The sequence below is a fragment of the Eschrichtius robustus genome, chromosome 10 (assembly GCF_028021215.1).
Source record: "Eschrichtius robustus isolate mEscRob2 chromosome 10, mEscRob2.pri, whole genome shotgun sequence".
In the NCBI taxonomy this organism is placed as follows: Eukaryota; Metazoa; Chordata; class Mammalia; order Artiodactyla; family Eschrichtiidae; genus Eschrichtius; species Eschrichtius robustus.
The window spans coordinates 83855948-83883472 of record NC_090833.1 but is presented as its reverse complement, the minus strand read 5'-3'; the positions used below and the strand labels follow the sequence as shown (position 1 = coordinate 83883472).

At 43.1% G+C, this 27525-nt stretch overlaps 1 protein-coding gene across 3 annotated transcripts in view; it reads right to left on the bottom strand.

The window, feature by feature from the left end:
- NTRK2 (neurotrophic receptor tyrosine kinase 2) overlaps positions 1-27525 on the bottom strand; it is a 366665-nt gene that overhangs the window by 48279 nt on the left and 290861 nt on the right. For all 3 annotated transcript variants that reach the window (XM_068552108.1, XM_068552106.1, XM_068552107.1), the window contains one exon: positions 21083-21317. In XM_068552108.1, the coding sequence (XP_068408209.1) occupies positions 21083-21317 (235 nt within the window). The remainder of the gene's footprint in view (positions 1-21082; positions 21318-27525) is intronic.

The following is a 27525-nucleotide window of genomic DNA, read 5'->3' as shown; positions in this document are numbered from 1 at the left end:
TTAATGGATCAAAAATATATATTAAAGAAAGTGTCTTAAAACAGAAACACACATAAACAAGGCTATGTATTGATCAGTTGGCAAAAATATCACGACCAGAGGTTCACAAGAACCTAACCGTGTATTTCCCCTAGGAGCAATGGTTCAGTATTTACTAACTCAGTGTTTGCAGAACACAACTACCACTAATAAGAAGAACTGACTGTATATACATACCTAGACATATATACATATATACCTAGACATAGATACATATATACACACACATATACACACACAATATAAGAGATTAGTGTGTACAAATACACATATATGTAATTATGTGAGTTTAGGAATGGTTTAGCTTTTCTCTTAAAATTTTAAAAATGTTTTTATAACATGGCTTTTACCATGAAAACATTTAAAATGGACAAAAGGCAAAGAACCCTTGCTGACTGATAACAGAGCTCTCTAGTCATATGTATAGGTCTCTTAGAATCAGTGCCTTACAACCTCCATCAAACGAAGCAGGTTGGCCAGCATGTGTCCTTCATGCTGGTTACCTGGACACATCACCTGATCTTGCAATGTTTAAGTTGGCTCTACTAAGAGGTAAGAATAATATCGGGCCTTGTATGAATGTATACATTAAAATCTTGCAGTAAGTTTCCCAGGGAGATATTCTGATTATCTTAGGCCTCTATCAGTGTGGTCTTCAGAGTATCTATTCTAAATTGTTCCTTGGTAACAACTGACTGACTTTTCTCTTCCAAAATTCATAAGTTGAAACCCTAACCCCAAATGAGATGGTATTAAGAGGTGGGACCTTTGGGAGGTAGTTAGAACTAGATGCAGCCATTAGGCCCTCATGATGGGATTAATGCCCTTATAATAAGAGGAGGCGACAAGGAACCTCTCTTTCTCTCTCTTTTTCTTTTGCTTCCTCTCTGTGTTCACATGCCAAGGAAGGCCATGTGAGGACATAACCAGGAAGAAGGCCCACACCAACAAGCTGACCATGCTGGCACCCTGACCTTCAGACTGTGAGAAATAAATTTCTGTTGTTTAAGCCATCTGGTCTATGGCATTTTGTTATGGCATCCCAAGCTGACTCATGCACTTGGGTTCAGAGGACAGAGCGTTGGGTGTGGAATCATCACAGGCTGGCTACATCCTTCTACCAAAAGTCACAGCTCCTGTCAGATGGCCCTCTCCAGGTGCTACCCTTCTTGGATTCACTCTTTCCCCCTGTCACTTCAGACCAACAGGTGATGGGGTCTAACACTATCCCTGTGGTTTCCCTAAAACCTACCTACATTTTTGTAAATAGTCCTTTAATTCAAATATGCTTCTATTACTCAGTTTCAGTGCGTCATTATTTCCTACCAAAACTCCGACAGGATCTAACAAAACATGGGAATTGCTAAAAAGATTATTTTTATAAAAATATAATTCCTAACATTACCTCTCTGATAAAGAGACTGAGACCCAAGAACTCCTAATTAACTGGTAACAATGTCACATCCTCAAATGGGGTCACCATGGGACAGCGGCTGTTTCATGGCCTATACCGCTTGGCTTGTGATGATAATGCCAATGTGATGGTAAGAAACGAAACCTTCTCTGATCTGCCTAGAGCAAAACCTATTCATATTACGTTTTTCTTCCCATAGTCTATGAGCCAGACTGTCCATAATCTCCGGTTCCATTTTTATTTTTGCCATGTCTTTTCCCCCATCTTGGTTCCATTCACTGAAAAGTCTCCATTGTTCTAGGGGTCAGGAAACACAGGCAGGGTGGGTGCTTGTTGAGAACTGATTGCCTAGCAACCCATCTTTCTTATTCCAAGGACAGAGGCTATTTGCATTTTGGGAAAGAAGGAAAAATGCTCCCCTTCTCATGAGTCCCGGGGTAAGAATGTCTTGCTGACCACTCCTCACAGGAACCTTCCTTCCTCTGAGAACTCCCCCTGGGTGGCCTGTCTCTGCCTGCTGCCACTGTGTATACTCCCCTGGGGGTGGGTGCAGCCTTCCAAGGTGCACCCAGGGCTGCCGAGGGCAACGAGTGCCTTCTGGCAGCGCCAAGCTGCAGCCCCAGGCAGGCAGCACCAGGACAGGGCTCAGAACATCCTGATCTCATTCAAGTGGACATTGCTTTCCCACACTACTCTTTCCTTTTGTAGCTTCCTTTCCTGGAAACCTGCCACACCAAGGGGATGTCTAGGCCTGCTGCTCTTAACCTCCAAACTGCCGGTGAGTTCCTTGAACTTGCTTAGGGAAAGCTGAAGCCATCAGGGACAGGGAAAGAGGAGGAGCTATAACCCTCACTCGGAAGCACTTAGCCGACCTACAGGAGGTGGGAACCAAGAGAAGAAAAAAGACTGTTCTTCCCATCATTTGAGAAACTGAACTGGGTTTATATATGGAAAAATCACTGTTCCAAACCAGAGACCTCCTGCCCAAAACATCTCATTCTCTGTCCTGCTCAGTCTCCATGCTGAAGGAATAAAGGATGGTCCTCTTATAAGTGATATGTGAAGAGCGATGAGATTGGAGCCCTCCTTCTTTTATGCCTTAAAGAGGTAAAGAAGACTCTTGGGCTATCTGGCTTCAAGTTGGGCAAGACCTTTAATCTTCTGAAGCTCTGAATTGCCATCTATAAAACTGAGATCTTTAAGAATTACACTGACAACTGTTGACAATGTTTAATTTATTTGAACAGAGCCAAGTAGCACAAGGCATGTACCCTGGGGTGTACTATTTAATGAAAACCATCTCATGACTGTGTTTACATTGTTCCTCGGCCTCTCTAAGATATTTGTCTTGAGGAGAGGCCCTAGTTTTCCACAGATAATGTTGATTTACAACATGATAGCAGATACAGCTGCCATTAAGATGTTATCAGGTTTTATAGAACTTTGCATTCCTCTGCCATTTTATGTATTTCCTCGTATATGTACAATCCAAGACAAAGAAACCTGCATAAAGCTAATAAATAAACTTCTTTAACTACTATAGGGATACTCCTCCAAGGGAGAAAAGGTAGAAGAAGATAATACCACCTAATCCTCTTATCTGTTAGGCCAGGAGATAAATGCATCCCCAAGAAAATTCTGAAAGATTCATGGAAGTTGTTCTATGAGAAGAGAACAAAGAAACACATTTTAAAAAATATCACTAACCAAAATTTTACCTCCTGTGGAAGGATATAAGTGTGGCTTTGTTTTTGTTATTTTTGCCAGATTTGTAAATTCTCTAAAAATTGATCTTAAGTCTTCTCTGTGCAGAAAATATTTAATTCAGTGGAATTGGGAATTGAGCTTAGAGTTTTAAGGCTAGAAGGACTATAGACATCATCTGACCCAAGCACTGCCCTCATTTCACAATTGAGGCCCATACACTGAAGCCCAAGGAGGTTTGGGTTTGCCCAGGTGACAGGAAAATCATATGGGTGGTACTTAATGCACAGAAATCATTACTTACGACACTTTGGGTTCATGTAACCACAGGCAGCTGACTTTATTAATAATGGGAGTACTATGCTTGTTAGCAGGCCAACTTTGTTTCTCACTTGAAAGGGTTTTGAGGTATAGGCATTTGGAAATGAGGAACCTAGAATGCTATGCAAGGGGCTGAAGTAGGCTGCCATATTTCTATTCATTTCTCATTCATTTCAGTGGGAGTATTTAAGGACACACTGGGTGTTCTACCACTGAATAGGCAAGTAGAGAATATGGTTATAGCCAAGTGTGTCCTTGGGTGAATGTTCTCTCTACTGCAAAGTTGGTGAGTTTTGCTGAGAGTTTAGAGAATAGTGAAGCAGTCATCTGGTAAAAAGTTTAATCAAACATTCTCTGGGTTTCTCTGATCTGCTTGCTATTTTCTCTCTTTCCTCTTTAACTACTGCCACTTCATTATTCACAGCTTCAAAGCTGTGAACATTCGCCTCTCTGTGACATGGAGAAACTGTTGGGCATGGTCCCTAAACCATTTAAATAATTATGTCATAAGTATAATGAGATACTAAGCCTCAGACTTTTTAGAATAGTCCATGCACATATAATCAATGCCTTGAAAGCTCAGATGAAGTTTGGCAAGTTTGAAAGAAGTAAGGAGAGGGCTTACTGGAGAGTGTTGGGTGAATTGGAACCACAGTTGATTCTGGAAGCAGAGTGTTTCATGAATTTCTCCCTGTACATAGAAGACCTATATCTAGTTGTATCCTTTTTGTTTGGGCTAAAATAATTTATGTAAATGAGAATATGGTAGCTGATTTTGATTGTCAGGATGAAAACCTTGAAATCTTTGAGTGATAAACGCCTTTAGAAGTTATCACATACAATTGTACCTCACATACAATCTTAAAACAGAATTCACCAAGCTAAGTCAAATAAAAATGCATCATATCAGTCTGAATTTATTTATAAAATTTCACCTTGGTAACATTTATGTATTATAAATCAAACCACAAAAACACATTAAAGGTTTGCTGTTGCCCAGTGTACTAAAACTGTATATGCAACCCATCTGAGCGTGTTGGTTTCCATTAGTTTTTATTAATGGTTATAATGCACTTAGTAATAATAGTTATATTAATGGTTATAGTACACATAAGCAGATGACATTTAAATAAACTGTTTATAGAACTAATCACTGAAACCCCTCCACAAAAATCCCTGTGTTCCACAGAACACAATTTACAAAACACTGAGCCCTTTCTACAGCATCATGGAAGATGGAAAGCCTATGCTTGGACACTTCCCTCCGGTGACAAGAAACTCATCTCTTGTCAAGGCAACTCCTGTCACAGTTCTCACTCACAGCCTCTTTACATGGTGCCAAATCTTCTTCCTGAAACTTTTACCCAGCAGTCCAAGTTCTGGCCTCTAGAACTACTGTCTTCATCTGCGGGGCAGAAGACAGCTACTGCGTCTACATCTAGGTCTTCCTTTCTCTCGTCCCAACGTTCCCCATTCCCTCAACTATCCCTCCTATGGCATGGTCCTAGACTTCTTGATCACCCTCCTCTGAGTGTCCTTTTGCTTGTTAGAGCAAGAAATATAGACCCTAGAAATATAGATGGCTTAAAATTACATCAAACTCAGCATGTACCAACTGAGTTCTTGTTGTCTGCCAGCCCATTCCAAAACTAGGACAGGGAGTAGCACCACTGTCTTCCCAGCTATGCAGGTCAGAAATCTATTTCACATCCTTGATTTCCTGTGCTTTGCACTTTCCACACCCAATCCACCACTAAGTCCTGCAATTTTGCTTTCTAAATAGCTTATATGCCTCTTCACTTGGCTTTGCCTCCACTGTCATCACCTGTGACCACCATACCATCGTGTCTTTCCTGAACTTCTGTAAGAACCTCTTTGCGCATTTGCCTACAGCTGCTCTGGCTCTCCAGAGTTGCACCATCCCACATCTTACTTAAAATTCTTAGCAGCATCTCACTGTTTGATGATAATGAAAAATCCTTAGCATGGCTGACAACGTCCTATGTGATGTAATTCCTTGCTGCTTCTCCATGTGAATTTTGCACCTCATGCTCTGTGCTTAGCACACTGGCCATCTTTTGTTTCCTTCACTCTGCTCTGCTTCTTCTGCCACACGGCCTTCCTACCTGTTGTTTTCTCTGCATGGAGGGTACTTTTCTCCTCTTTCAGCCTAGGTAACCCAACCTGCAGGATGCAGCTCAAAGATTCCTACCTCAGTCTTCCCAAAGTTCCTATACCAGGTCAGATCCCTTGTTACAGATTCTTACGGCACTCAGGACATCTGCTTCATGACACTTATCACAGTTCTTATTTACATATGTTTATCTGACTAATGCCTGGCTCCCCAGCTGGATCATTAGCTCCACCTGGCTGAGATGTGTTGATTTTTGCTCACTTATTTCCTCTTAGTGCACATAAGGTGCTCCAAAGTATTTGTTGAGTGAGTTAACTGTGCAATTCCTATTTTGATATTCTCTGGTTCCATCAAGGAAATTGACTTTAAATCTAGAAAAAATGGCACAAATATTATCAAGAGCAATTTGAAACCCTAAGGAGATGAATAAATGGAGAGCTCAAAGTTGTTTTTGAAAGAATGTGTGGGGCTTCCCTGGTGGCGCAGTGGATGAGAATCTGCCTGCCAATGCAGGGGACACGGGTTCGAGCCCTGGTCTGTGAAGATCCCACATGCCGCGGAGCAACTAGACCCGTGAGCCACAATTACTGAGCCTGCGTGTCTGGAGCCTGTGCTCCGCAACAAGAGAGGCCGCAACAATGAGAGGCCCACACACCATGATGAAGAGTGGCCCCCACTTGCCGCAACTAGAGAAAGCCCTCACACAGAAACGAAGACCCAACACAGCCATAAATAAATAAATAAATAAATAAATAAAAATTAAAAAAAAAAAAAAAAAAACAGAAGAATGTGTGGATTCTTTGGATTGGATTGGATTGGATTCCATCTAATTTTCACTAACCTATCAAAAAGTTAGCATTTCCAATCCTTAACGTCGGCCACAAACCACAGTAGTATCAGCAGCATGAGTGAAGTTGTCACACATAGATCAGATATTTTCATATTATATTACTGTTGTTGCAGATATCTCAAAACATCATTTATGCTCATCACTTTGAAGTTACAGTGGTTATTAGACCTGCCACCAGATCTCATTATTGAATGTTTTAACAAAAACACTTGCATTATTATATCACATTCTAAACACGTAAATGTTCTGCAACGTAACTGCGTTCCTTTTTAGCCCCATGTACTTTATTTTATGCATTTAAAGCCTTATTTGGGGAAGGAGTCCCTAGGCTTCATCAGATTGCTAAAGGGCAGAGGCTGTCCTACGTTATCTAGGTCAAGTTTGTGCTGCAGTGTGTGTGGTTTAGGCCATGATGATTTCCCTTTATGACATGTGTTTCATGCTCAAGCAAATAGTTATGACTCATCATGGCTGCCAAAGGTAAGCAAGTGATAGTTCTGGACCAACCACAAAGAGACAAAGGAAGCATATCACACAGAATATTAAAACGTGCTTCCTGTGGTAGCAGCTAAAGTTGTCTTTAAGGATATAGTAGAAGAAATACAGAGTAAAAATCAACAGGCAGAAAGGATCAGGGAAGTCCTTTGACATTCTCAAAGACCTCATACACATCACTCTAGCCTGGGAGGGTTGCCCAACAGTGTATAAAGAGTGGCTGTAAAAAAAAAAAAAAAAAAAAAGAGTGGCTGTAAAACACATGTGGGATATATGTCATAAATCCAGGAGACAAGAATTGAAAGAAAGAGTGATGGCCAGTGTATATGCCCCAAAGGCAACACCCTAAGACTATTCCATAAAGATGTGAGACTATGCCCACATTCCTAGGAACCCATCCCAGTTTCAGCGATGTTTATCTAAGAGAGCACTCCTCCAAACAAGGGAGGCAGAGCCCAACATGTGCCACAGGATTCCACATTGTCCCTGTTCACTGATAACAGCAAGAAGAAGAACTTACATACATATTCTCTACACCTTCCATGGTGGCTTCATGACAGCACTAAGTAGCAGGCAGAACAGACTTCTTCACCATTTCACTAAGGTGGAAAGTAAGGTCAGGGAAGTGAAGTGAGTTGCTCAAAGCTGCACGCTACATACATACTGCAGGTGAGAATGGAGCCAGGTCTGCTGGTTCCATGTTCCTTGGCGTAGTAACCAGATTTGGCATCTGGAAAGAATCCAGATTCCCTCCTTGAGAAGTCAGACTGGCTATATCTGAAGTCCTTTAAGGTTGTGTGTGGAGCCCTATGTCAAGGACACAGGACAAAAACTCCAGAATTAACCGAGCCCCCATAGCAACTGTTGTCAGGGGCTCTCCTAATCTAAACCGGACAGCTCCCTGACTCCATATTAGGTAAAATAATCACCATGTAGTAACCTCGTAGCATCCTGACCGATCACCTAATGCCATCCTGCCAGCAGGAATTTTCTTTGTCTTGAGGCTATAAAAGTTGGCTACTAGCCCACAAAGAGGGTCGGCTCTCCCTGGTCTATCAGGAAGTTGGCCCGCTGGATTCACAGCGCCCCTCACTAACTCTGCTCTTCGTTCTCAAGAAACTCACTCTTTTCTAAAATACTTTATGTTTGGAAATTCTTCTGCCAAACAGCGCTTGGACCACGACATTGTGGTTCTGAAATTTAAAGTATCCCTTTTCCTCCTGCAGCCAATACAGCTTTAGGACTCGGTCCTACACAGTGAGCCAGTGTCCTGGATGGACCTGTGTTGACCACTAAGGGCAGAACTCTGAGAATTCACCAGGCAACCTGTCCCTACCTCCCAGAGAGAAGACTGGGGCAGCTGTGGTTGTGCTGAAGGCACCAGGGGGGTTCAGAGTGGGAAGAACACGGTTTTTTCCTTCCAGAACAGGGGTTCAAATGTCAGCTCTGCCACCTCGATGAGCTATGGCATCTCAGGAAACTGACTTCACCTCTCTGAATATTACTCTCTTCATCTGTATGTTAAAGATGGTTGAGAAGGTCACATGTCAAGCTGAGATATTAAAGAAGGCCAGTAAATGTTAGTCTTCCTTACAAGACCCAACATCAACCCTCTAACACATTAACAGGAGTCTTTTAAGGTCACAATTGTTTCCTACAATGAAGCCTGATGTGTTTTCCAGAAGAAATTCACTACTTGCCTTAAAAGAGCTGGGAAGCATTCAAACACCTGCGGTAGCTGCACACACACACACAAATGCTGATATTGGATTTAACTCCCTGTGCAGCTTCACCTTGGAATAAACTTTCCCTCTGTGCCCTGAAAATTGGGGCATCAATCCCTCTATACCCTTGCAAAAGGTTTCTGTGTTCAAAGGAATTCTGAGGCATGAGCCTCAAATACTCCTCACCCTCCACTGCCGTATCCCCGTCATCAGCAACATGTGAATGAACCAAATTATCTCCAGGGCTGAGGGCGTGGGCCACATCGCCGGGCTCTGCCGTCAAAGGAGCCCAGCGTCATGATCTCCACCCCCTTAGGAGATGGCTGATGCTGTCATAGGGCTGTGAGGGAGGAAGCCAGCCTGGAAATGCCATGTAGGGAAGAAACTGTTCCATTTCAGTGTGAGAATTCTAAAATAGCTGCTAATAAAAAGCCTTCATACTGTGACACTTCAATACAGACACCCACAAGGATACCTTGACAAGCTGTTTGACTCCTCACAAGCCTTTTCTTGCTTTTCCTGCACAGGGCCCGAACCATCGCCCACACAGCTATACAGCGATGCAGTGACGGAGAAGGCCAGCAGGGGTCTGCCTAGTCTGCGGGACCAGCCGGGGAGCCCGGGTTCCTTCTTGGAGGGAGGCATCGCTGATCTGATGTTGGCTTGTCCAGGCACCTGTCACGGCAGTTTGAACCTGCTGCTTATTCTGTCTCTCTCTCTATCCTCCTGTTGTCTTTGACAATACTTACCCAGACAATGAGTCAAGTTTACCTCCTAGGATGAGAGGGGAGAGTATCAAATAATATTTCATTTGCCAATTCAGAAATGCCATGGTTCAATGAATCTAGGCTCTGAAGATAAGGAGAGTAGGATATGACTGTATGATAGTGATTAAAATCCAAAGAGTTTTTCCCACTGGAAGTCCTAAAAATCCATTAATTACTATAGCACTATCTCCATCAGGAAAACAATGGGTCAAGTTTGAAAGAATTTTTAACAGCACCTATTCTATTTTTGAAGCTTGATAATTAGATCTTTTATAAAGTTACTATATGAATCTTAGCCTAGATGAGACCATGTTAACTATTTTCTATAAATGCTGCTAAGCAGGACCCATGCAATTCTTGTTCCTGGCTGTCCATCAGACTCACCTAAGAAGCTTGTTAAAAATATAAATTCCCAATTCTCATCTTCAGTGATGCTGGATCAGTATATCTAAGGTGAGGCCTAGTAATCAATATTTTGAAGAAAGCACTTTGAGCTATTCAGATGTATGGTCAAGCTTGGGAGCCTATATAGTGGGGAGCATGATAGTACCAGGTAAGGTAACCCTGTTATGCTTCCATTAGCATGCAGAGAATTTGAGAAGTTGTCTCACAGTTGGATATCATAAAGCAACTTTATGTTTGAAAATTCTCTTAGTGGAGTCCAATTTGGAATTCGTTTTTATCTGGTCAGTAGAATTTTTCAGGTTTTATACTAAGTTCTCATGACCACAAATGGAATGACCACCAAGAGAAGCTGCTGCAACTCTGCAGAGGGATCAATCCTGAAGTTTTTTTGTTTGTTTGTTTGTTTGTTTTAAATTTTATTTATTTTTTGGCTGCATTGGGTCTTTGTTGCTGCACACGGGCTTTCTCTAGTTATGGTGAGCGGGGGCTACTCTTTTTTGTAGTGCGTGGGCCTCTCATTGGGGTGGCTTCTCTTGTTGCAGAGCATGGGCTCTAGGCACGCGGGCTTCAGTAGTTGCGGCACGTGGGCTCAGTAATTGTGGCTTGCGGGCTTAGTTGCTCCATGGCATATGGGATCTTCCTGGGCCAGGGATCTAACCCATGTCCCCTGCATTGGCAGGCAGATTCTTAACCACTGCACCACCAGGGATGTCCAATCCTGAAGTTTTTAATGTCTTTGTATGTACACAGCATTAGGTGAGGTTGTCGTAACAATCTTTTGTAGTTTTATAATTTTTTTCAAATCTGGACAAATAGACCAAACAGGAATGTGAACTAACTGCTTGAGGACAGAATTCTAAGAAAGTTTTATGGAGAGTTGAGAGATGGAGTCAAATCATGCTTGCACTTGGAGCTATTTCCATCCTGAAGACCCACTATGGTGGATAATATCTTTACTTTCAAAGACTTCCGGGGGAATGGTATATAATCTTTCTCAGACCTTCCTTTTAGGCAATTATCATTATCACTAAGAACCTAGAAAGTGCTCAGCACTGTGTGAGGCACTGTGGAGGTCAAGGTTAGAAGATGCACATTTTGCCCAAGAAGCACTTGTAATCAGGTCACCTAGTCTTGATTATAACTTCAGTCATCTGCAATAGTCTTTAAGTTCAATAACACCTTCATCTGCTATTCTTCCTTTAAGACCCAGGTCAAATCTTATTTCTTCCAGAGAATTTTCCAGGTTTCATCCCACATGCCAATAAAAATCAATTTATCTCTACTCTTCACAACTTGTATCATACTGCCTAGCATCAGAGTGATTCACTATGTTTCTTCTCCCCAAGAGATTTGTGGTTTTCTTTAGGGAACAGAACATGTCTCATTCAGAATTTACATATTGAAGAAGTATGGCTAAAACTTATACATGCAGTACCATCTTGGACTAATTCAGTCATTTATCCATCCAAGGTGTTCTGTCTCTGACCACAGGACAATGACTGTGGCAAAATGTAAAAAGTGTGGAGCATTATTAATATTCTGCCCACACATCTTTTTCCAAAGCCTTCTTGAACCAGTTCACATTTTGAGCCTGGGGAATCTCTCAGTGGTAACAGGGAAGCTTAGATAATTTCCTTTTGCTCAATACTCACTGAAGATGGAGACAATCTACTCTCTTACTAAAGTAATAATCTTGTGTAGGCAGGAAAACTTTGATTGTAGAAGAAGTATTATGTAAATGTAAGTTATTTAATTAAAAAGAAAAATTCCTTCACAGGAAGTAGATGTTCTAAAGATGTGGGAGAACTTGTTTTCTTTACTGCAGTTTGTAAGTGGTTCACTGATAGATTTTTTTTAATGACATATTAATCATGAGAAATGGCGACTGTCTTCTACCTTTAGGCAAGGTGGAGTAACAGGGAAAAAATATACCTTCTTATCTGAAACAACCAGAAACTGGCTTAAATATATGTATATGAAACAACTATTTTCAAGACACTAGTTAACAGGCAATGAGGGATAATGATTCTTGAGAGATGAGAAACAAACATAGTGAGTTCTATGGTTACCAAGCTTAATTCATTGAAAGAGACAGAGGGCTCCAAGTGGAGCCCAGCATGCTCCCTGGATTAAGGAGATGGAGCAGAGAGCCTGGAAAGATCAAGGTGACTAGAATGGAAAAGACAGAATACCAAAGAAGAGAGAGCTGCACACAGAGAAAACTCTGAAGATTTATAGAGTGTGCCCCTCACGTATTCAGCTGAATATTGATCACTGCACACATGTGAGGACACTATCAATGGCTGGGGAAGACTGTCCAAAAGGATCAGTGCCCAGTGCTCACACAGGACCAGGAATACTGCCAGTTCCCGATGAAGCAGAGTGAAAACCTCATGATTCATGGGGAATTAGGTAGAGTACCTAGTAGATCTTGCCTCAGTAGTTGCGAATTATTAGCTCTAAAGTAGGCACTGGTCTGATACTGCCTAATAAATCTTAACAGCAACACACAAAGGGATCAAACAGCTTCAAGGCAATATAACCACATTCCAGAACAAAGCTCAAAAATATATTTAGGAAGGCAAAATATCTAGCAACCAACAAGGTAAAATTCACGATGTCAGGCATCCAACCTAAAGTTACCAGGCATACAAAGCAGCAGGAAAATATGATCCATGATGAGGAGAAAAATCAATCAATGGAAATTGATCCAGGACTGACACACATGATGGAACTATAGACAACTATACTGAAAACATTTATTATAAATGCATTCCACATGTTTAAAAAGTTAACTAGAAGACTGGAAAGTATAAGAAAAGGCCCATATTGAACTTTTAGGAATGAAAACTTGAATATGTGAAATGAAAAATATATTGGATGGGAATAATGGAAAATTAGACACTGCAGAAGAAAAAAAGTTATGGAAGTTGAAGACAGAGTAATAGAAACTATCCAAAATGAAACACAAAGAAAAGAGAATCCAAAAATATGAAAAGAGCTCAGTGGGCAATGAGACAATTTTAAGTAGTTTAATAAAAGTGAAATTGGAGTCCCTAGCAGTTAAGTAGGGAGAACAGAAGAAATATATGAACAAATAATGGTCAGAAAATTTCAAATTGATGAAAACTATAAGCCCACAAATCCAAGAATGCCAATGAACCCAAGAGAAAATCTTAAAAGCAGCTTGAGGAAAAAGAAACATTACATACAGAGGAGTAAAAATCTCCTACTGAAAAATGCCAGCACTTTTGTTTTTTTTAGCACTGATTATGTGCCACTTCAGTTTATTGTCCTCAACCAGCTTTAAAGGCAGGAGCTCATTGAGAATAAAGAAACAGAGACCATGATGGTACATCAGATGAGTATGGCATGGTTTTCTTTGCTCTTCCCAAACCCATTCACCCATTCACTTTCAGTTCCTTTTTACCTATAGTAGAACCATAGTCTGTCTAGGTCTTCAGAAAGCCACTGATCTCTGCAAGTGTATTCAGTCCTTAGTCTTGGCCCATGTGTGGCCAGTGAGGTATAAGAAGGAGTCTTTGCAGAGGAGATGTTCTGGGAAAGATTTACTTCCTGATGAAAGGAAGGCATGCAGGTAGAAACAATCTTTTCTCTGCAGCCATCTTGCCCCCTTCCTCCTCCAATTGCATTTTTGACATGTTTGGAGTTGCTGCACCCATCTATCAGCCATGAGGAAAAGACCAAGAAAATGTCAAGTGCCAAAAAATTGCTCTGACATTGAAAAGCTTCTGAACCAATCAGAAACTGCCCACCTGTGAACTTCTTGTCATGCAAATAAAAGCAACTCCCTATCTGCTTAGGCCATTGCTAGTAGCTAAATGCTAAATTCATTCCTAACGGATAGAATCATAAAGTTAGAAGAGAGAAATTGGAGATTCAAACCTTTGCCCTTAGGACCCCAGTCTGATGCTCTTTCCTCTATACTCCAGCTAACTCTTTGTTGCCAGCTTCCTTTTTTAAGGAGCTCCGGTCTCAGTGATGCAAAGATATGGAATGTCACAGACATGAGACAGCTGAGGCCTGACTGCTTCAAAAATGGGTAAAAATGGGAGAAAGTACCTGCTGAGGATACCTCTCAGTACTCTGAAGAATCAGAATCCTTCTGGCCCATCCAAGTCAATGGGCTATGGCCTACCTTCCTTCCCAGCATACCTGAAAGCACACTTAATTTCCGTATGTAGTACTTCCATGTACAAAGTGGATGGGCTTTTGATTTCAAGAAGAAGAGACTCAGAAGACTGAAAAAACAAGAGGATTTATGCCATCTCCCGCTAACAGACTTTACTGGTTAGGAAATGGATGGAACCAGGCCCCTGGACAAAGGATCTCCAGGCCAGCTCTTTTGTGCAGGCTTTGGCCGCTTTCCGTAGCCCTTCTTAAAAGGCCACAAGTCCCAGTAATAGATTAAAGGCTCTGAGGCATTCTGTAGAAAGGAAATTATTCTTACCTTAGTGACCATGGATCTCTTTTACTGGTGAACAGCCTCTGACAGCTCATGGTTCCAGTTGGAGAGATGCTGCTCTAGGCCAATCAAATATGTACAGCAGTGGAGATGTGGGGATCTGTTGGGTGGATCTATTTTCATAAGCTGCCAGAATGCAATCTGACATGTCACTTTCTGGCATAAAAACTCTCAGTGGCTTCCCACTGATGAAAGGACCAAGTCCAAAATCTTTGGCATGGCAAACAGGTCCCCATGAAATCTGATAGTAGCCTAAATAGCCTACTTTTTTAGCCTCAGAGGCATGCAAAGGAGTCCCATTCCCTGGCCACACATCGCAATGTTTACATTGCCATCTCTTGTCCTATGCTACCTCCTATGCCAAGAATTCCACCCCTCCCCTCCTGGCCCATAGCCTTCTTGCCTCTAGAACAATTTTGGGTTCATGTCTTAAATACCAGCTCAAATGTCATGTCTCTGTGAACCCTACTCTGGTTTCCCAGCGTAGGCTGGTGACTTTCTCTTTAGGGTTCCTGCTACATATTTCTATTACAGCATTCATCACATTATCCCATGTCTAAAAACTCCCCCTTTATTATTTAGTACAGTATCTAACACATAGCAGCTGCTTCATTAATGTGTATTGAATGAATGAATACTCACCCACCCTGTTGCAACTCCAAAGCATATGTGAAAGGTTCATAGGGAGGCTTGAATACAAATTAAGCCAATTTAGAATCTTGAAACAATTTATGCCAATCAACTTTTATATAGAATTAGTCTGAACTCAGTGTTCTGATTTCTCTCCAACAGACAGGTTCCTCTGAACTGTGCTCTCTCTAACTGTTGTACAAGGCATAAATTGAAGATGATTTCCAAGAATAAACAAACTCTTACATTTCTGGGGCCACTTTAATCAAAAGAACCCAAGCAGAAAGGTCTATAATAGTTCATGTGAAAGTTAAAAGTCATTGTGTGAGTATCTATTAAGGAGGAAAATAAGGAAATGGTATCTGCAAAAGAGAGTTAATGACATAGAGGCATTCTTCTTTCAGGAAGGGATTGTGTTGCCTCTTAAAATGAATGCCATGCCTGGCTTTATGGGTTCTAGGCAAAGTATATCAGAGGAAGTTTTTCTACTATAGTATTAATGTAAATAAGTTTAAGCTCTGAGCTTTCTACTGAAAATAAATGGTCTGAGATAAGGATGTCCCTATATATCTGGCTTTACTTCCTGAAGACAGCACTCCTAGACTCAGAGACAGGCTATCTGCAAATCTGAGTATCTTCTGTATTCATCAACAGGGCTAAAAAGATATGCTTATCAAGGCTTTTCCTTATGTGTGTCCTGTTCAGCACGCATAGTATGTGCCCTGCACTCTTACAGTTTGCACAGATACAAAGATATATTAGACTTGTCCTCTCCCTGCTCTCATATCAGTGAGAAGACATGCACATGAACAGGTTTCCATGATGCAACGTGCTCTATGCTGTAATGCTTATTTATATGAAGTATTGAGGGATCACAGATTTGTGAGCCATTACTCTGCATGGAGAAAGTCAGGGAGGAGGTGGAACTGGAATTGGTAGATGCCATGCTGCTCCTCATAGCGGGAATGACCTGGGCATTTTATACAACACATTAAAAACATCTGTGGAATGAGCTGAGATCTATCTATCTATCTATCTCTCTATCTATCTATCTATCTATCTATCTATCTATCTATCTATCTATCTATCTACCTATCTATCTATCCATCCATCCATCCGTCTGTCTACCTACCTATCTAGAAATGTTCACATTACATACAAATATTTCTTTTAAAATAAACACATTTTTTCAAAGACCAAGGTATGAAAGTTAATCCTTGATTATTTCCTATGTGCTTATCCAGTTCTTAAATTACCTAAGCCTTCTTCTCTCCTCTATGGTTCAGGACTTTATTTTCCAGTTTATTACCCCTCTTCCTCCAGGGTGGGCAGATTAAGGGACAACGTACTGAAGTTCAAAACAGTTCTTTTCCTACTCGTTATATCAGCTTATTTTAAGAAAAACCATCGTCTTTTCTCTCTGCTGTTCATAAACTGTATTGAGCACTTGAAGATGATTTCTAGACTTGTTGTTTATATCATTTTAACACTTTAGGATTCTGACCATGGCCTTGCTTAGCCAAGCTATATTCATTTGTTTCTTTTAATCTCCACCATTAATCAATTTGCTGATTCTGCATCCTTCTCTTTTCTTCTTAAGTGAAAGATGGATTAAAGGATAGGATTCCTTACCCCCTGCCACCATAAAACTAAAGCCCAAAGGGGTATAAGACTTAAAAGCGAGGATTTCAGATGTTTGGGGCTCTCTATTCACCAACGGTCACATTCATTTTAAATGCATGTTGAAGCCAAATTGTGGAAAATACCAAAGTGCACATTAAAAAAAATTCAGTGGATACACTGTGGCATAGTAATGACCAAGTAGAGTGAGATCCTAGGTCTCTGACAGAAATCTGTTTCAGATGCTTCCTAAATGCCAGGCTTTGCCAGTGGAGGGAAGGAATAAAAATGAAATGAAAGACTGGTACTGCAGAGCTGCTAATTAAAATAATTCAGAGAACATAAATGCTAGAGTAATTTTGGACCTGCCATATCAGGCTGGTTTCAATGCAAATGTAGCGTTCCGATTTCTTCCTTCTTTGGGAAGATATAATTAGCTCAGCTGCAACAGGGTGGAAGCCTTGAGGCAGCCGTTTCCTGGTGCTGCCAGCTCCCCCATGATGGAGAAACAGCTGCCGCCCGCCCCTCCTGCCATGGATCGCACAGAGCTGGGGCCACCCTGCAAGGCTGCTCACAAGCCACCACGAGCTGAAGGCTTAGGCTGCCAGTGGGACTGGTTCTTGCTTAAAGATAAGGGACATGTTACTCTTTAATAATCCAGTTGACTCTAGGCCCACCGTTACTGTGGCAGGAAGGATACTTAACACTGGTGATGACAGCCCACATTGGCCACAGCAGCTCCCCACCTCGGAGTGTGCAGGCTTTTGGAGAAGCTAGGAACAAAACAATGAAGAAAATGTGCTCACAAGTGAGAAACCGGAGCTGTAAGGAGAACACATTCCCCAGCTGCCGTGGCAGAGAAGATGAAGAGACACTGTGATGGGGACAGGCTCAATGCTAAGCTTATGGATGATCCAACAGGTGGGTAACTCATGTGAAAGCAAGAGTGTCCTGGGAAATAGCCACTGCATGATGTACTCAACTCACCTGCAGAAACAGAGCACCAGCTTCTACTTGTCGATTTCACAAACTCAAGAGAATGGACTCTACTGACAGACTTTTGATATTTAAATAAGCAATAATATTCTACAAATGAGTTCTATGACAATAAATGCTTTCATGGAACCAAAAAGTGTACCACCATTTTGAAATTTTAGAGAAGGCAAAATAGAATGCATAATTTCTTAGTTTTCCTAAGCTACCATCGAAGTGTCAGGTTCTTACACCCATCATCCACTTTCCTACCGGCTCCCACCCAGGCCCACCTATCATAGAGGCCAACGAAAGGCCGGTTTTTTCTCCTCCTCCTCAATGGGAACAACAAACAACCAAGCAAACATACAAACCCTGCAGCTGCCACTGAGTAATGACCATGGTGGGGGGATTAAATCAATGTGGCATCTGAAGAACATTTCTTAATGACTGGGATAGTTCCATGCAGAACATTTAATAAATAAAGGAACTGGGAATCATTATTTCCTCCAATCAATTCAGAAGGAAATACTTCAGGAAAATGTCATTTAAGTGGAGGATTTTCTTTTCACCAAATCAGAATATATGATAGATGACAAATGACTGTGTTTCTATAATGCATAAATGACCAAGGCTAACTTCTCGTGTCTATAATGATGGTTACTGTTTTGTTAGTATTTTGGGGGCTTTTTTATCGAGATACAATTCATATACCACAATATTTACCCTTTTAAAGTATACATTCAATGGTTTTAAGTATATTTACACATATACTAAACAATCATCCCACTATACAATTTAAGAACATTTTCATCACCCCAAAAAGAAACTCCATATCCAGGACCAGTCACTCCTCGTTCCCCATTGCCCCTCAGCTCCTGGCAACCACTAATCTATTTTCTGTCTGTATGGATTTGCCTATTCTGGACATTCCATATAAATGGAAGCATGTAGTATATGACCTTTTGTGCTTGGCTTTCTGCACTCACCATAGTGTTTTCAAGGTTCATCCATGTTGTAGCATGAATAAGTACTTCATTCCTTTTAATTAATGAATAATAGCCCATCATATGGATGACCACATTTTATCTGTTCCCCAGTTGATGGACACCGAAATTGTTTCCACTTTTGAGCTATAATGAATAATGCTGCTATTTCGTTTGTGTACAAGTTTGTGTGCATGTGTGTGTATGTGTGTGTGTGTCTGTGTGTGTGTGCGTGTGAACATATGATTTCAATTCTCTTGGGCATATACCTAGGGGTAGAATTGCTGGGTTATATGGTGACTCTATGTTGAACATTTTGAAGAACTGCCAAACTATTTCCAAAACAGTTGCACCATTTTACATTCCCACCAGCACTTTATGAGGGTTCCAATTTCTCCACATCCCCGTTAACACTTCTTATTGTCTGTTTTGCCAAGTGGATGTGAAGTGGTACCTCACTGTGGTTTTGATTTACATTTCCCTAATGACTAATGATGTTGAGCATCATTTTATGTACTTATTGGCCATTTGTACATTTTCTTTGGGGACACCAAAAGAATCTTAAATCCTTTGCCTATTTTCTAATTGGGTAATTTATCTTCATATCATTGAGCTTTTCAGTCTTTTTCCTCTGAATTATTTTTCTAGAGATTATAGAAAAGGACACTGAGTTCTACCTAGTTCAGTCCCGGTTTTGAGAATGAAGCATAATTTTTTCGATTTGGATAATGATAAGGTTGAAAATATTTATCGAGCACTTATTTTGTGCCAGGCATTCTGAAACCTTTATTAACTTACTGCGAAAGGGAGAGCTATTGCTTGGGCCACATATTTCTTCCTTGGATGCTCATCAAGATCAGCAAAGATTTCTTAAGGAAGAACTCATGTGTTCCTTTGTCTCCTGAGACCGGGAAACGCCCCATTCCCTGCTTCCTGCCAAGGGAGCAGAGCTAACAGAGAAGATGCATCCATTGGCAGGTAACCTCCCGCCATGTTTTAGCTACCTGTAATAAACTAGTCAGTCATTGCTAGACTCAGGACGGGTGCTTTGCAGCTCTGTTTTGAACACCTGAAGTTAAGACTGCCCATGTTTCCTGCAAATACACACAAGAAAATCCTTTACAATTGGGTCTCCATCCTTTCTTGGTATATAAAACATGGACAATGCTCATCAAGGTGATAAAGAAAGAAACCCCACAAATCAATCTATAGAAGAATACGCAGCAAGGCAATGGATTCATTGTCTTAGACTAATTGTAGGAAATTCAGCTCGGTTAAAGGGCAGAGGCACTGGAGGTGAGGGAGGCTGCAGGGAGGAGTACAGGAGACAAACTGAGAAGGCTCCTCCTCAAACATAAATCATAAAGGGCAGAGCAAAGGCGAGAACAGGCATTTTCTTCACCAGCCCTAACCTAGTATGAAAATTAGTCGAGTTCTAAGTTTTATCCTCTTCGGTAATATATTTCTAGAACATTTATTTCTTTTTCTTCCTACATCCCTCTCCCCTTAAAAATCAAGCAAAACAACAAGGAAACAAAATTGGGGGTTTGAGGTAGTAGAACACAACCCAAATCTTCACTTTCAATATCATGACTTCCCGGTTTCCAGAAATAACCCTTTTCTTTCATACCCAAGTTCTGAGATGTCAGTTAACAAATCTAACATGCCAAGGACGCCAACTCCAGGTAATCAGTGGATTTGAATTATTGTCTGTAACTCTAGCTGTTAGTGTTTCAAATGGTTGAACCCCAGGCAGACTCGGTAGGACAGAACCTCTTACCAAGATGGCCACTAGCCAATCCACTTTCAGCCAAGATGGTTCTGAGTGGGAACTTCCAGGGTCTTAGCGTACTTTCATTTATGTGAACCAGTTCACCTTAGATCAAGCCTCAAACAAAGGCTCCTGGCATAGTTTCACAGAATCAAATCCAAACCTCAAAATCCTTTAACCTCATGGCCTCCTGGAATTTTTCCAAGGGTTCCCCTGGCAGAACTCTCATGTTGAGAACTTTCCTCTTGGAGATCTCACACACAGCTCTGGAGAGCCACGGAAAGAGCAGGACGATGTTGTGGGCTGAACTGCGTTTCCCCCAAATTTATATGTAGAAGCCTTAGCCCCTAGAATCCCAGAACACAGCTGCATTTGGAGATAGGGTCTTTAAGGAGGTGATTAAGCTAAAATGTGGCCGTTAGGGTGGGCTCTAATCCAGTCTGACTGGCGTCCTTATAAGAAGAGGAAATTTAGACACACAGAGAGACCCCAGGGATGCCCGTGCACAGAGAAAAGACCATGTGAGTGTGCACATAGCGAGAAGGCACTGTCTGTAAGCCGAGGAGAGAAGCCTTAGAAGAAACCACCCCTGCCGTCACCTTGATCTTGGACTTCTAGCCTCTAGAAGTGTGAGAAAATCAATTTCTGATGTGTAAGCCACTTAGTCTGTGGTATTTTGTTGTGGCAGCCCTAGCAAACTAATACAACGAGGGGCCCCCAGGGAAGGATGGCCCTGGGGTCTCTTCTTCGGTACAGCCACTCACCCTGTAGTAGTCAGTGCTGTACACATCCCGGGACATGCCGAAGTCCCCGATCTTCACCAAGAGGTTCTCGCCCACCAGGCAGTTCCGGGTGGCCAGGTCTCGGTGCACGAAGTGCTGGGACGCCAGGTAGACCATGCCCGCAGCGATCTGCTGGGCGATGTGCAGCATCTGCGACTGCGTCAGCTCCGTCGGCGGGTTGCCCTCGGCCATCAGCACGGCGTCAGGTCCGTGCGCCCTGGGGAGAACACAGAAGGCCTTGCTGGAGCCTCAGCTCTTTGTCTTGAGGGTCCCTTTGCCCCACATCAGCTGCTGGTGCGGAAAGATGCTGCCTGACTTAGCAAAAGAGGAGGGAAGGATGCTCCACCCACAGTTTTATCTCGAAAGCCTCCAGAGCACCTAGGCTTTATTTCCCAGAAAGTTTAGCATTTCCAGGGCCACGTGTGCCTGAATAAGTGCCCCCCTCGACACACAGACAGGTTCACATTTTAGGGTTCTGGAATTATGCTGGGGTCAGGCACTGGCTAGATCCCAAGACCCTGAAAAGCAGTGGGTGGATGAAGCAAAAAACAAGCAAACAAAAAAACCCAAATCAAAATAAAACACTGGGGGAAGAGTTTGGCTCTCCTGGAGTGAGGGGTCACTGCACCCCAGCAGGAGCCCCAACTCTGTCCTCCCAGCCACATGCTGCAGCAGAGGGCCCTCACTCTCTCCAGAGTGCAGCTCTGCTCTCCCCTGCTCCACCTGCTCTGTGGCCCAACATGGCTTCAAGCTGCCCATGTTATCCCCAAGCCCAACTCAGCAGAATCCCAGGGCATCCTCATCCCGGACATTCATTCCCAGTGAAAAATACCATCTCCTTCGGCCCACCCCTACCCCTGACCTCCAGCTCAACACATGTCCTGGGCACCACAGAGAAGAGCCTTTTGAATCACAACACATTTATTCTTTTACTGGGGCAAGTCTTATTCCCCACACTATGGCGGGGGGCAGGGGGGAGTGGTGAAGTATGGTGTCTTATACCTTCTTTATCTTCTGTTTTACACACCCAGCCTTTTCCCAGCTATGTGACAACTTAAGGCATCTTAACACTGGCATGTGCTTCAGGGAGGGGAGGGTCCCAGTCTTAGTATGCCATCATGAACCGCTCCCACCCCCCTTTCCGCATTCCCCACCCCGGAACCCTGCTGAGCCGACTGGAGTCACTGTCCCTGATGGCCTGAGGGGTGCTGCAGGGCAAGGAGTAAAGGTGCCCTTTGCTGCTGGACCTGCCAGGGCGGGAGTCAAAGGGCTTCTGTCTCCCAAAGGGAAACAAGGGAGAAGATCTCCTTCAGGACAGTTGGAAGCACTTAAAACAAACATAGAGGATTCTAAATTTTAGAATTTAAAGTGGGTGACCCCACCTATGGGGGTCCAGAGCTATATGAGTATTTGAAAATAAGAGAGCCAGAATTACCCAAGACCATCCAGCTCGTTTTGCCCCTCCTCCGACCCACCAGCCCCATAGCCCCTCCCATCATGGCTCCAGCCACAGTGGTTCCCAAAACACGCTGTCACCAGATCACTCACTCTTGCATTTTCAGAGAACAAGCACTGGACAAGGAGGTGGGGAGTTTCCCAGTCCTCGCGGTGTCTAGCCCCATGATCTGGGGAAGACTTTCAACTTGTCCAGTCTGGAATTTCCCCATTAGGCAAAAATCCATAGGGGTATTATGTTGGGTGATGATTTAGGTTCCTTTTATCTCTGAATATCTGGATTTAACCATTCTTGTTTTTGTACAAGGCAAGTCCTGACACATTTATTTCCCTCCGTTCAAACTACAGCCCCGACTGCCAATGGTCACACAGAGGAGAATACGGGCAAAGCTTCAGGCTCTCTCCAGCTCAGAATCTCCCTCTGGAGTAGGAAGTCTTGCAGTGCAGCGGCCAAGGCTCTGGGTTATCAGAACTGAATGTGATCTCCTTCTAACATGCTAGCTGTGAGCTCAGGTAAGCTACAGAACATGTCTGGGCCTGTTTCCTCATTCTGTAAAGTGGGGATACTGACTACACCTTCCTAATAATATTACACTGACAGGGGATACTTGAGACTCTGCTTGTATCGTGCTTTGTAGACTTTCACTGGAAAGCTGGAGAGAAAGGCTTTGCAAACAAAGTTTTCTTTAAAAAAAGAAATGGATGGTGATACGAAAACACAAGTCATCATCTGTGCATTTCTTTTTGTGGTTGGCCTGTGATGGGGCTCTCAGGGTCGGCCCCGCCCACCTCACTAAAGGTCACTCAAGCCCAACCCTTCCTAGCACTGAAGGGGCAGGGGAAAGTGACAGTGTTTTCACTCATCGTAGGAGACACGAGGAAAAGGACCTAGGGATGCACATAAATTATGGGAAATCCTGAAACACCCAGAGAACATAGGCCAGGATGAAGTCTTCATAGATTTAGTTCAAAGAGTGAAATAAGTTGTTGATTTTTCACAGCCTTATTTCAGCTCCAGAAATCCAGACTCCTCTAAGAATCTGTCTGTTGCAGACTCCAGGAAAGAGGAAAAGTTAGAGGCCAAGCACAAAAGGCCACCTCTGTGCAAAGCCCCCATCTGCCAGCTTTCCACTCTGCAGCACCGGAAAGCTGGCGCCCTCCAGGGCCCTCTGCACTCCACCTCCTTCCCTGTGGGTTGGGGCAGGCTCCTGCATTTTTTTTTTTTTTTAACATCTTTATTGGAGTATAATTTCTTTACAATGGTGTGCTAGTTTCTGCTTTATAACAAAGTGAATCAGCTATAGGTATACCTATGTTCCCATATCTCCTCCCTCTTGCATCTCCTTCCCACCCTCCCTATCCCACCCCTCTAGGTGGTCACAAAGCACCGAGCTGATCTCCCTGTGCTATGCAGCTGCTTCCCACTAGCTATCTATTTTACGTTTGGTAGTGTATATATGTCCATGCCACTCTCTCACTTTGTCACAGCTTACCCTTCCCCCTCTTCGTATCCTCAAGTCCATTCTCTAGTAGGTCTGTGTCTTTATTCCCGTCTTACCACTAGGCTCTTCATGACCTTTTTAACCAGCCGTTTCTCCTGCTTGGTTCTGGGTATTTGAACAAGGTTCCTTTTAATAGAAGAAGCCTTTGAATGCTTTGCTTGAGCAGAAAGTCCTGCTGTAAAAACAGGGCAGGCGAGTCTTCTAAACAAGTTCTTAAGAGGAGTATAAACAACGTTGACAACAGCCCTTTGCTTCACTCCACAGGTTACCCCGCAGCTCTTGGAAATAAAAACATATTTCACCTTTTCCAGGAGAACACGCCTTAAGAGGGGAAAGCACCACCGGTGCCCTGGCTCGGGGAGCAGGTAGTAGCTTCAGCGGGATTCTGACGAGGGAGGTTGCCCACCCTGCCTTGTTCGGCCTGTTGCCTCCCCCAATGGGGGTGACGGCAGCACTTAGCCACACTCCTCTGGCTCCAGAATTCTACAGGACACTGCTTTCCTTCTGGTTTTTTAATGGCCACTTCAAGAGGAAGTACTGACATGGTTAAGACTATGGGTTTTGCAGCCCTGGCTATGGGTTTGAATCTCAACTCTGTCACTCACTAGCTGCTTGACTCACTTTCTTCAACTGTAATATGGAAATGATGGTAATAATAGCTTACTATGTTGATACATTTAAAACATTTACAATGCTTAGAAAGGCTCAATAAATAAATAGCTTTTTTTTTTTCTTGGCCTCACCACGCAGCTTGCGAGATCAAACCCTGGGCCCCGGCAGTGAAAGCACTGAGTCCTAACTACTGGACCACCAGGGAATTCCCCATAAATAGCTGTTATTGCTTGAAAAAAAAAAGCTGTCTCTATCTTCCCCTCATTGGAAGGGAATTCAGGAGAATTCTAAGGGGAAAATTGTCATCTCCTTGAAAGCAAGGACCATGCTTGACTCTTCATCTCCCAGCCAACCGAGCATAGGGCCTGGCCATGTTGGTCCTCAATGTGTGGCTTTTGGATGAATAAAAAGGGTGGGAGGATAATTGTAGACATCTGTCTTTATAGGGCAGTTCCAATGACACTTGGGGACACATTCATGGCAGTGTAAGGGCTGGGTTCCCTTCCAGAAAGAGAGGACAGACTGTAGTTCACAGCACATCCCTGGACCTGAGAACCTGATTCTTGGCATGGAAAACCTCTTGTTCCCAGAGTCCAGCAGATTCTGAAATGGAGCAGAGGAGATTTTCAAGAGCTCCATGCCCTGTGCAAGCTGCCAAGGGAGAACTAGGTGCCTGCTCCTTCTGGAAGGCAGGAAGGAGAGCAAGGGATGAAACTGAAAGTGAAAGGATCAACACACACACACACACACACACACACACACACACACACGGAGTCTGAGCTCACAGAGGCATTTAATTGCATCCAGGTGAGTACATTTGAATTTATTATGCTACAGTTTCTGGAAAGTACCATTTTAAGTTAGGGACATATCCTAAAACATGGGAACAAAGGAAATTAGCTCTATAAGCAGCAGACCTCAACCAAATTCAGCTTCTTTTCTTCCTTTCACATTAGATCTGTCAAGATAATGGGCAAAAGCTCCCATCATCCTCTCTCCTATCACCTGTGCACATGTATTCACAAGGCTAGGGATGGTCAAAATGATCCAGACTGTACAAAGCATGGGATGACATTTCTAAACACAGCAGTACTCTCTCACCCTTCCACAGTTCTCTCAGCAATTGACTTATTCCTTAAACTGTACAGTTCCTGAACCTTCCAGGGGCTGCATGAAGCTACTGGTGCTGATTTCTGTGGAAAGCTCTCTTCAGTGCCCGTAGAAACTAGAGGAGGACAGAGCAGTCTAGGTGCTGCTGTAACGCAAAAGGCGTCACTTCCCCGGGATTATGGACGCCTCAGCCAAAATAAAGAGGAAAATGTGTCAGAGAAGAAGGGTTGTGGGGACAACATCTATTGATTACCTGCCATCACAATAGTCCTGACACTAGGCCTTGAAATGGGTGTTATCACACCTCTTTTACAGGTGAGGAAACTGAGGCCAGTGAGGAACATCTTTCTTATTTCTCCTAAATTATACTAATCTTTCAAAGATTAGTTCTATTTTAAAGAAAACAGTATGCTAGAGCCAGATGTGACTTTAAGAGGATCTAACTCAGACCCACCTGAGAGTTGAGGTGGCCGAGGTGGTGTGGCTTGGGACCCACCCAAGGGACCCAAGCAACTGATGCTGAATAGGAGGGAGAACCCGGGTCTCCCAGCCCTCACTACTGGGACCTCTTACTCTTTCCATTGTTCGAGATCATAAATGTGCGGCTTCCATCGTGCCTCTGTTTAATGCAAATGAAAACATCGCTTGTTTTCCTTCACCAAGGAGGGTCTGGATCAGCACATTTCTTCTCTCCCCTGGTAGATACGGGATAAGAACACTCACTATGGGCTCCAGTAGGGTGACCACCAGCTTCCTCTGTCTCTCTCATCAAATTCAGCTCTCCTTTCGATTTCTCTCAGCTGGTGTATGAGTAAAAATCATTACTAGCAGAATTCAAGCTTCTGCTTGTTGAAAACTTCCTACTTGCTCCTATGCTACAAGCTTTCTATTTATTCTAATTCAGCCCTCATGCCTACCCTGCTGGCTCAATATTATCACCAGAACAGCTAAGAGACTTGCCCAAGGTCATTCAGCTAATAAATGCCAGAGCTGAGATTCAACTCCAGCTGAACATGCTGCCCGGATCATTACTATCTCCTCGAGAGACGCTGCACTGCGATCCCTTTTACTTCGCACGTTGTCCTCACTGTTTCAAAGCAGCGCCGCCCACCCGCGCACCCCACCCCCGGTTATGCACACTCTAAACCGTCTCTCACTTGCTCTACCCCGCGGCCCCTCGCAGGCCCCCGCACCCATCACCCCAAGGAAGGGACTTCCTGAGAACCCACGGCTGAACCAAAACCCAATTAGGCCAATGCTAGAAATCCAAGTTACAACGCTATTTAACAACCCAACGACTCCCTTTTATCCTCAACATTTTCCCTTTCCTCGCTTTGCTGCCTTCCAGTTTTCCCCGCTGGTCACAAAACCCCTCATGTCGAAGCTGACCATCTTTTTCTGACCTCCAGGACTCAATAAGGCCCCAATCCTCGGTCTTCAATGGTCCTATCCAATGTCGTTTTACCTCCTTTCTCCTAGATGTTTTGCTCTTTCGATTCTGTTCTTTTCACTCGATCCTCTGACCGACTGACTTCCTGGTTCTTCTTTCCATCCTCAGAGTAAAGCCCAAATGCTCACCTTTCCAGCCGTGACTCCTCCTACCCCCTTTTCTACCTCCCCTTGCCCTGGTTTCTTGTGTTGTCTGGCATCTCCAGACTCTCCACTCTCACCAGACCAGACCTTTCCCTGTGACACCTGGGTGCCTGAACTCTTGCTGTTTCCTTTGCCCGAATAACATTCTTCCCT